The 11,335-nt window shown below is 34.2% G+C and overlaps 3 protein-coding genes across 3 annotated transcripts in view; 2 read left to right on the top strand and 1 right to left on the bottom strand.

Annotated features, from left to right (window-relative positions):
* Positions 1–11,335, top strand: part of LOC311295608 (uncharacterized protein) — a gene marked incomplete at its 3' end in the record, with an annotated part of 334,919 nt that overhangs the window by 148,461 nt on the left and 175,123 nt on the right. The gene's annotated exons all lie outside the window — the stretch shown is intronic.
* The window catches only part of LOC311295867 (elastase-1-like), a 304,045-nt gene that overhangs the window by 139,411 nt on the left and 153,299 nt on the right, over positions 1–11,335 (bottom strand). The gene's annotated exons all lie outside the window — the stretch shown is intronic.
* LOC311295848 (uncharacterized protein) overlaps positions 9,212–11,335 on the top strand; it is a 49,539-nt gene continuing 47,415 nt past the window's right edge. The window contains exon 1 of the mRNA XM_084417377.1: positions 9,212–9,572. Within this exon, the coding sequence (XP_084273503.1) occupies positions 9,527–9,572 (46 nt within the window). The 5' untranslated portion in view covers positions 9,212–9,526. The remainder of the gene's footprint in view (positions 9,573–11,335) is intronic.

The following is an 11,335-nucleotide window of genomic DNA, read 5'->3' as shown; positions in this document are numbered from 1 at the left end:
TTGGTACCAGCACCACTGGACTACACCATTCGGTCCTAAATGGTTCTATGATGTCTAAATCAAGCATCACTTTCACTTCCTCTTTCAAAGCAGGAATCAGGCGGGCTGGCACTCTACAATGAGTCTGCCTAATGGGGTCTGTTGGCAGAAGGCGAATATCATGCTGTAGAAGATCTGTTTTTCCAGGCTGATCACTGAAGGGATTCTCTGGTACACGTTTCAGGAACTCTCTCTGCTGTTTAGGTCTAAACAAACTCACCAGCAGTTTGTTCTTTCCCAGACAGATTCTGACAAACTCTGCAGACTATGGGGATGTTGAGATGAGGACAATGGCAGAGCAGATCCCAAGACTGAGGGAGTCTGATTTTATGTCAGAGTGGGACTCCTACAGACTGAGAGTGAGAAGTCCTGATCTGAAGGTACTATACTAATTGCTAACTGCACCACCAACACCAAAACGGTTTAAAGAATAATTGTATTTTTTTTCTCACTTTGCTCTAATTTGCTTGTAATTTCCCTACTGTAGCATTAAATAATACTTGTGAAAAAGCCATTTTCATTTATTTGACAATATATGGCTATTATTGTCATAGGAATAATAATATAAAATTATTATTATTATTATTATTATTATTCTACTTGTTTGGCTTCGTAAAACACCAGTGTGAATGTAATGACTAAAACACTAAATCATATCTAAAAAGATGGTTTAGTTCCCTTTAAAGTGCAGGTACAAGTCAATGTACTTTTTCTTTGTTTAATTTGCACACTGAACATGGGATGGAGGTCTTAATTTTGAACTCTCAAAATGCACCAGATTAATGAATTTATCTTAAGATGTAAAACAATTTGATAGCGTCCACCAAACTGCAGTCTCACAAAATCCTATGTATGACAAATCACAAATCCTGTCTGTATCTAAAAACTAAGTTTCTTAATGTTCTAATGGTTTTTTTTTAAGGTTAAGACACCATTGCGCAACATACTAAAGAAGAGGCACTTGGATGTGTGTTGCAAACTTGCCATCGATGGACCAGATCAGGAGGCCTTGGACTACAAAGAATGCATGAAGAGGTTTTATAAAATGAAAAATCGGAGGCTGAAATGTTCTGCTTCTGGTTGTGCACTGTGTAGTTGATAATGCAATGTTTGAAAAAACTGTAATAGAGCCACATTTTTCTGGTTGTGCAAATATGTAAATGAAAGCAAATGCTTGTTATTCAACTACAGTGTTGTTATATGGCGCCCTATGAACTGTAAATAAAAATAGAATTTCCTGATTTATAAAATATTATTAAAAAAAGCCAGCTGAAGGTGCGGTACAAAAAAACACATTTTATTCCATTTCTATATGTGTAAAATAAATTCATACAGATATTTTTATCTGTTTCAAAGAAATAAACTAAATCAAATGTAATAGAGTGCCGAAGTTATGACGTCATTTTGTAGGACAACCCGGAAGTTAGCGGCGCATGGGTTCCCTCGATCGAAAAGCAATGCATTTTCCCCATAGACTTTTGGAAAATCGCAAAAAATAAGATCTGTGTTCAACAAAGAGTTGTGACCCTAACACGTTTTGTCTATCAAGATAAATTTTTACAAGTTAATCCAAAATTTATACATTTTGAAGCCTAAATAAAGCCGTCAGATATAAAATGTAACGGTATAGGCTATAAACGGACTACAGCACACCAGCACACCATGGTCGCGGATCAACGTCATCATCAAGCTTCCTCAAACTTTATTTAAAAAACACGCTCGCTCATTATGATCTGCGCTGTGTATGAACCTATTTTTTTCAGTCTATGGTATGAACACTTATCCACTTTTTCATGAGAAATATTGCCCATTCGTTTTTTCCAAAAATGTTAGAAACTAATTTTGTTTATGCGTGCCTCTCTGAGATTTTTTTTTATCTTTTGTTAATGTTTTATTTATTCGTTTATTATTTTGTTAGTTTATATAAACCTTAATATTATTTTCTTTGTGATTAAGATTATTATGCCTGATCATTGTGCCCCAAATAAACTTTAAAGATTATATTTTACTGTATTATGTTTGATTGTATGTTTGCATACCATTTGCTAATGTGCTGTAGTCCTGTTGCCTTTGGCTTGCTCAGTTGGGGATATTTTGGGGATATTTTATTTTATTTTATCAATCAATAAATTCCACTTGAAACAAACCTTGTTGTATTATTTTAATTTAATACTGTGAAGCTGCTTTGATACAATCTGTATTGTGAAAAGCACTATACAAATATACTTGACTTGACTTGACTAATTTGCCAGGAAAAAAACGCGCTTTTACCATCTCAGAAGAACTAACGTTATGGCTGTATCAATTTCCAATCTTATGTCCTTTTTCTTAGACGATAGAAAAACAATAGATCGAGGAGAGAACCACTATAAATCTGGACATGAACAGTGCAGCTTAGATGCTGGTTTACTTGCCGGTATTGTAAGGGCCAGCATGAGGGACAAGGTTAATCGAGTCTCGGTAAGTAAAACTAGGGAGAGATAGAGGAGTTATAATAGTGTTCTATGTATTTGAGATAACTATACAAATAATCTCTGAACAAGCATAACACAGTTAAATTCCAAACTTTTAATATAATAGTTGTATATAATTATATATGTTGAATTTAAAGAGAATTTTCCAATAGCAAATGCTTATTATAATATATTATAATTAAACCATATATGTTCCCTAAATAAACCATATATACTCATTTTGTTAACATTTTCTATATATTTTTACCTGGTAATCCACAAGCCCCAATGTGAGAGCCAGTGTAGTAAATTTTATCTCACATTCACATTACTGTGAGCTGACTGGAGTGTAGTTACAATAGTATACAAGTAGTATACAATAGTTTAACATTGAATTTGTGTATTTGTCAGACAGGCAACTTACAGTGCATTAAGGCTATACATATCAGCGTGTTCTCTGGGAATTGTCCACGTTTATATAGCACATTAAAATATAGTTTAACATTTACTACTAAAATAACAAAGATTAACATTGTTACCTATGCCTTAACTACCGGTAATGCTGTTTACAAATACAATCATATGTTATAAATTTGTGAACTTGGTAAAAGCCAAGTTCACAAATATCAGGGTGCATGACCCACCCTTTCTATAATTATATCCAAACAAGTTACAATAAAAGTCAATAAACCAGGTATTATTTTTGAATATTTTAATTAAACACATTTCTCAACGTAACGTTAGCCTTTAATAAAACTGCAGCGGATCTATTAAACAGTGGCAAAGTAAACAAGCTTTTAGATATTTTAAGAGAAAGACAAAAGGTATTTTAGCTGTTGATTTGGTTATGAAAAACGTTTATTCTTGCTACTGCTAGCCTTTTTTACTCCATCTGGCACGAACCCAGAGTCTCCGTTGGGTAGGCTATCGGACGGAAAACGGTAAAACGAGATTTCATTTTCATTCGATGACTTGTGGTTGCATCTCGGGACAAAACAAAAATAACGTTATGTAGCCTATATTAACTGAAAGGTAAACTTCTAAGAACGTGAAGCTGAACGTGAAGCTGAAACGCGGGCTAGTGAGAGATTTCATATTTGTCATGATGACGTCTAAAGTCCCCGCCAAAGGATGTAGTCCCTTTTAGCAACTTGTTAGCAACCACAGTTTTTAAGACACAATAAAGTTAAAAAAAAATCACAAGCAGGTAATAACTGGTGTGTTTTATGTCAAAGATCAAAACGTGAAAATATTTAGAGCCTTTGTTAACCACAGACCATATTTCAGGCGATTTAGCAAAACCCATTCAAAAAACCCATAGACTTTAGGGCGAGGGAACCGGTAGTGCTAAAATGCTAACTCACTTCTGCGTTTTGGCCTACAAAGTGACGTCATAACTTCGGCACTCTATACGACAATTCACCATGACGTCACAACTGTAATAGACGTTCTTCCGGGTGGCAAAAGCCGAAGCATTCCTATGACAACGCTAGTAAATTGCTTGGAAGGGAGGCCCACCATCGACAGTAAAAATTTAATAAAAAAAAAAATGTATTAAATATAATGCATTTTTTATCATAATACCAACTGTGTTTAATGATATAAGTAAAAAATATAATAAATATGTAATATAGTAGGCCTACACATAGCCTAATTAGCAAAATACTCCCTATAGCTCTTTTTTTCTAGCCAAAATAACGTGCTATATCTATCATGGTCATTAAATGGCTTTCCTGAGGTAAATATTATGTGACAATTGTTCTCCAGCTGTTATATCGCGCTTTGCGCGGTTGAAAAACACTGATTGGTCGATATTATGTATGAGGAATATACATTTAGGTAAGTTGCGTGAGAAAATGGATGTATAGTGAGAGCGTGTGAAAAGTGACAATTGTATGAGGCGCCACGTAGGATTTAAATCAAACTTCGCTTATCAATACATAACACACGTGCATATAGGCTACAATTATAAATTACTCGCATATACATTTATTGGATGTTCAAAATACATATATGAAATACTCGTGCACACTAATATGAAATCCATACCAATACATATTATGTTGGTAATGAATGCTTGTGAATAACTTGCATATAGGCTACATATAAACTTGACGCACGCATACACCTATAAATACTTTTAAACTTCCATGCATAGGCTATAGGCCTATAAACACTCGTCTCGCACATACACACTCGCAGCACGCAGACACACCTATAAACACTCGCACATATAAACTCGATGCGCGCATACACATCCATATAACACTCGCGCATACATACAAAATAAAACGTGGATGCATGCTTTAGTTGTGTATAGGCTATAGCCTATGTATGCGAGTATTTATAGGTGTATGCGTGCGTCAAGTTTATATGCAATATTCACAAGCGTATATGCATTCATTACTAACATAATATGTATTGGTATGAATTTCATATTAGTGTGCACGTGTATTTCATGTATTTTGAACATCCAATAGTAGGCTATAGCCTACATGTTTATGCGGGTAATTTATAGGTGTATATGCACGTGTGTTGTATGTATTGATAAGCGAAGTTTGATTTAAATCCTACGTGGCGCCTCATACAATTGCGTGAGTCTTACGGTCAGTGCGTGAGAGTGGGCAGCCCTCTTTTACTTCAGGCAGTGACTGACTGGCAATGAGTCTCTTCATCAAAAGAGACAATTTACTAATATTAGTCTCGAATTTCCCCGGCGGCAGATAAATGCTCTGCTGTGATTTTGTAGATGGACCGTTTTGAGAATACACGAAGCAGAGTTGAAGGGCAAGCAGGGTTGGCAGCAGAAATGTAAACGTTGGATGAATAATATAATCAAAGAGTATAAGCCCAAGAGGCGAAACTCTGTTGTGTTATGGGTAACAGTCTGTAGATGGCGCTGCGGAGGCGCGTCCGCCATTATGGACTGAAAGCTGCTGATATCGTTAGCGCCAGTCAATGGCAAAATCCATTTTAGTAGGTGTTTATAGTTCATGTGTGCACTTGCTAGATTGCACATCTTTTTTGTACCTTTCCGCCTGTAATAGGACATTCATAGATTGTTTTTTTTCTTGCCATTCAAACGTTCACTGTGTGCACTTTCACTGAAGATGTTGAAAAAACAAGTTGTTAATATTTTTGTGATATTCTATGTAAAAGAAAAGTCTTTAGAAATGTTCATTTATAATGTTATTTATTTATTTATTTTTCCAAATCATATATGGTGATGTTCACTAATTTCAAAATCAACATTTGAATATAGGCTACTATAGCTATAGCTGCTATAGTATTTATATAGTAGTCTTATCGTACTTATGTAGTATGTCCCAAATTACTATAGTATTCCTATAAGATTACTATAATATTTTGTCCCAAAATACTATAAGATTCCTATAGTACTTTTTCGTAAGGGTATGTCCCCCCACCGAATCGGCTTAGCCTACCACTTACGGTTTGCAAAGATACAATTATAAAATTACTGCAAACTTTTAATCTATCAATATTTATGTTCTATTATGCATTTTCCTTGTTATATGACTAACAGAAATTCATGAAATAATATATAGGCAGACACACAGTAATAAGATATTTATTCAAATGTTGATTTTGAAATTAGTGAACATCACCATATATATGATTTGGAAAAATAAATAAATAAACAACATTATAAATGAACATTTCTAAAGACTTTTCTTTTACATAGAATATCACAAAAATATTAACAACTTGTTTTTTCAGCATCTTCAGTGAAAGTGCACGTAGCCTACAGTGAACGTTTGAATGGCAAGAACAAAAACAATCTGTGAATGTCTGATATGTCTTAATTATTTTATTACAGGCTATGAATGTCCTATTACAGGCGGAAAGGTACAAAAAAGATGTGTAATCTAGCAAGTGCACACATGAACTATAAACACCTACTAAAATGGATTTTGCCATTGACTGGCGCTAACGATTTCAGCAGCTTTCAGTCCATAATGGCGGACGCGCCTCCGCAGCGCCATCTACAGACTGTTACCAGACTGTGGCATTGACGCTTGCTTACAGATCTATCACAGGCTCAGCTCCCTACTATTTTCACTCACTCCTACGAGTCTACATCCCTACCAGACGCCTACGATCGATCAACGAGCGACGTCTCGTGGTTCCATCACAGAGAACCACAAAATCACTTTCCAGAACATTCTCATTCACAGCTCCATGCTGGTGGAACGCTCTCCCCGGCCTCATCCGGAATGCAGAATCACTGGCAACATTCAAAAAACAGCTGAAAACCCATCTCTTCCGTGAGCACTTAACCTCATAAAAAATAAAAAAAATAAATAAAAAAAAATCCTTTGAAACATCACTTATCAGACTTATGCTACTCTGAATAATGCCTGAACTTTGTATTCTGAGCACTTCTTGCGTTGTTGTTGTTTTTGCCTCTTCATGATGACTCGCTTTATTTAGTCCTAATTTGTAAGTCGCTTTGGATAAAAGCGTCTGCTAAATGACTAAATGTAAATGTAAATGTTACCCATAACACAACAGAGTTTCGCCTCTTGGGCTTCTATACTCTTTGGTATAACCACAAGATGGCAGCATGTGCCTATTTTTAAACAGGCTTCAGCAAACTTTTTTTGAAATTATCAGACTATTTATTTTTTTATTTACCAGGAATTGAAGTTATGACAGAAAGGGAAACAGGAAGGTTCGTTCTCTCTCTCTCTCTCTCTCTCTCTCTCTCTCTCTCTCTCTCTCTCTCTCTCTCTCTCTCTCTCTCTCTCTCTCTCTCTCTCTCTCTCTCTCTCCTATAATATATATATATATATATATATATCCTGTTTATTGTCTAATATCTAATGGTTGGATTGGAGAAGATATGGGTGGTTTTGGTTTGATGGAGAGCTTTTGTCTTTGTTCTGTTAGTATGTAACGAGACCCCTCGAAAACGAGATGTCACATCTCAAGGGGTAATCAATTTGACAAAAGTGTCACTTTTAAAAATCATTGTTTGATTTTAAAATAAATTAAGATGATATGTTGGGAAATGAGGGCTGAATGAATTTAAAATGTACTATATTTCACATCAACATGTTTGTTTTCTTTAAAATGTAAGATTAATTTATGACACTAAGCAATATTCTTATATTAATTATACACTTTATTTCCCTATAAAATAATAAAGAGAAATAAATGGTGTTTAATTAAAATGAATAACAATAATAATACCATTATATAATAATAATAATAATAATAATAATAGAAAAAAGAGTGGGATTACGGGTTTAGAGAGAGAGAGAGAGAGAGAGAGAGAGTTTGAATTACAAAATAAAAGCATAGAACCATTTAGGACGCTGTCAAAAAAGTTTAATATAATTAGTTTACATAAAAAGAGCTGAAGAGAAATTCCTCTGAACTTACATTTTGAACTGCAAATGATAACGTCATGCTTATTTGAAATTGACCTATGACATCCTGACATGAACACTGTAAAAAGAAATGCTGCCTTCAATTTTTAAGTACAATCAACTTTTTAAGTACAATCAACTTTTAAGTATATATTTCAACATAAATTACATTAAACTGACTGAAAATAGTTGAATCTTATAAAAAAAATACAAAAATTGCTTAACTTATGTAACTTAACTTATTGGTCATATACTTTTTACAGTAACATTTAACTAAATGATCTCATGGGTCTTTGTGGCTGTTGTGGTTCATGCAGGTCATAGTGAGTAATGCAGCATAAAAATTATTTTGACATGGTACTTTTACTTTAAATGCATATTATCATGCACAGTTTCCCTAAAGCCAAGGTGGTGGTGCAGGGGCTTGGTCCTGATGATCGCTGTTTGCAGCAAAAAAAAAAAAAAAAAAAAGTATTCTTTTTTAATTATGTTTAATTCATAGGCATATTTAATGCTTACCGGTACTTTATCACTCGCTGCTGGAGAAGATATTATTGAGGCCAGCAGAGGGCAGTCTCCTAGCAGAAGTATGTCTTTCTGTTTGTCCGTCCTTCCACATTTTTAAAATAACTTTATCAAGCTAACATCCAAGGCTTTTTTTTTTCTTCTTTCTTTTTTCTTTTTTAGGTAGATAATAATTAATTTTCAATTATGTTCAATTTCCGGAATTGAATTGAAAATTAGCTAAAGGAATTCTAAATTGTCACAACAATGGCACACACAAGTAGCACATCAGCAGTGAAATAACCAATTACACACACAAACAATGCAAGTTTATTAACACATTTCAAAATTAGAAAACTAATGCCAATTGCTTATGCAAATTATATTAATCGTATTATTATTTACTAAATATATTAACAAACTTATTTGTTTAACCATAAAACAATGATCTGTATTTTCGCTCAATCATGTATTTATGAAGAACATTCACAGATGTGTCAATTCACTCCATACTTTTTGCTAAGATGTTTTGGGGTTGTCAAGTAATTGATTAGATTGTTGCGTGTTCTAATAATCAATTGTAATTGAAATCGAATGCCCACACAGAAACACTACGAGAAATAGAATTAGAATTAGATTATTCTTTTGTGATTATTTAGCCTATATTTATAGACCGTTGCATCAAGGTGTAGAGTTCCCTGTCAACTTCCTAATGCATATTGTGTATTGTATTGTCTTCTTTTCAAAAGACAATAACTCAAAACGGGGTGGCAACCTTTGGTGGCAACACTTTACAAAGAAGAAAAATTATAATCTTCTAGTCCAAACAGCAGGTGGCGGTAATGCTAGTTTTTAGTTTGTGATCCGCTGTAAAGAAGAAAACCGTTAGAGTCTCTGCCATTGCGATCTTCTGCGCTTTTTTTTCTTCTCCAAATTTGGACAAGTAAACGTACTTCTTTAGTTAGTTATAAATCATCGTGTAAATTATGTAGTCAGCCACAGTAGGTATAACAATCTCTGTTGGTATTTAGTTGGGTTAACAATCGTCGACAATTCAGTCGGTAGGGTGTGGTTCAGAAACAAACAAACAACGAATATTAAATACAATCGAAGTTAGGTTTTGTTGAAATCTGCAACATGAAGTACACCTTCAAATTACTTCAGATTGTTCTACTAATATGTGGTGAGTGATCGATTTCTGTTTTTTTTTTTTACACTTTCTGTTTCACTTTGACCGCGATTACAGCGTTCATCGACTGTTGTCTTCTTCCTTAATTTACCTTATGAAAATTATCACATTTATTTAAATGATTTTGGACATGCCCTCCTGTTTAAGGATAAATAAATAAAAACCGGATAAAGCAGTTTTTGCATTCTGTATGTGTGAGAAAAGCTAGTTTAGATAAAGATAATGGATCCGGTTGCTTAATTTAACGTTACTGCAGTCACGCCATCTGTGCTTCAGAAGCGCGGTAGCGCGCTTAAAAACATATTGCGCGTCTACACGAGGTTGCGTGGTAGGCTCAATGTGTATGCGCTTGGTGTCGGCAGATTTTTAAAAAAATATTCATAATAAAATCAAATTGTTTTCTGCAAACCCCACCAGATTCTTGTTCTACATCTCACAGACTACCACTGCGCTGATTTTCATGTTGTTTTACTGTTTTATTATTTAATAATAAACTGTCAAAGTCAAATTTACTGTAAACCTGGCATATAGGCATATTTAATAAATTCATAAAAAAATTAAATCAAATTGTTTTCTGCAAACTCCACCAGATTCTTGTTCTATATCTCAGACTACCACTGTGGTGATTTTCATGTTGTTTTACTGTTTTATTATTTAATAATAAACTGCCAAAGTCTTACACTGTGGCATATAGGCATATTTAATAAATTCATAAATTTTTTAAATCAAATTGTTTTCTACAAACTCCACCAGATTCTTGTTCTACATCTCACAGACTACCACTGTGGTGATTTTCATGTTGTTTGGCAGTTAATTATTAAATAATAATAAAACAGTAAAACAACATGAAAATCAGCGCAGTGGTAGTCTGTGAGATGTAGAACAAGAATCTGGTGGAGTTTGTAGAAAACAAATTGATTTGAATTTTTTATGAATTTATAAAATATGCCTATATGCCAGGTATACAGTATAGGACTTTGGCAGTTAATTATTAAATAATAAAACAGTAAAACAACATGAAAATCAGCACAGTGGTAGTCTGTGAGATGTAGAACAAGAATCTGGTGGAGTTTGCAGAAAACAATTTGATTTTATTATGAATATTTTTTTAAAAGTCTGCCGACACCAAGCACATACACATTGAGCCTACCACACAACCTCGTGTAGACGCGCAATGTGTTTTTAAGCGCGCGACCGCGCTTCTGAAGCACAGATGGCGTGACCGCAGTCTAAAACTGAGTAAATTTGGCAATAAATTTACAGATTCGAACTTCCCGGGTCAATAACTCATGAGCTAAACGTTGTTACTACACAAATAACACCTCTTTTTAATCGTAGTAATGTAGACAAGCAGCTACAACCTAATTTTCCTCAAAACGAGCTTTCCTTCGCAGTGGACAAAATACATTGATCTCTATACGCAGACTGAGAGACAGATACGAAGGGACCGTCTGCAAAGTGCAAAACCCGACAAGCGTTACTACGAAAACAGTCAATAACTTCAATGTCACACACTGTAGTGTCATCAAATTCAGTTCACACATCGCGGCTGTTCTGATACTACACTTATTTTGAAAAAATAAATATTTTTAATTTTGATGGTAATACTACAACACTTATTTTGGGAAAAATGTATTTTAAATTAAATTTACAATTGTATATACATCTTTTTTATGATTTTTATGAAAAATATTCAATAACTTCACTGTAATTCACTGTATTGTTGCCGTTGCCATATTCAGTTCACACATCACTGC

This window comes from Rutilus rutilus, assembly GCF_951802725.1.
Source record: "Rutilus rutilus genome assembly, chromosome: 8".
NCBI lineage: Eukaryota > Metazoa > Chordata > Actinopteri > Cypriniformes > Leuciscidae > Rutilus > Rutilus rutilus.
The sequence above is the reverse complement of the archived record's forward strand: the minus strand, read 5'-3'. Positions and strand labels throughout refer to the sequence as shown.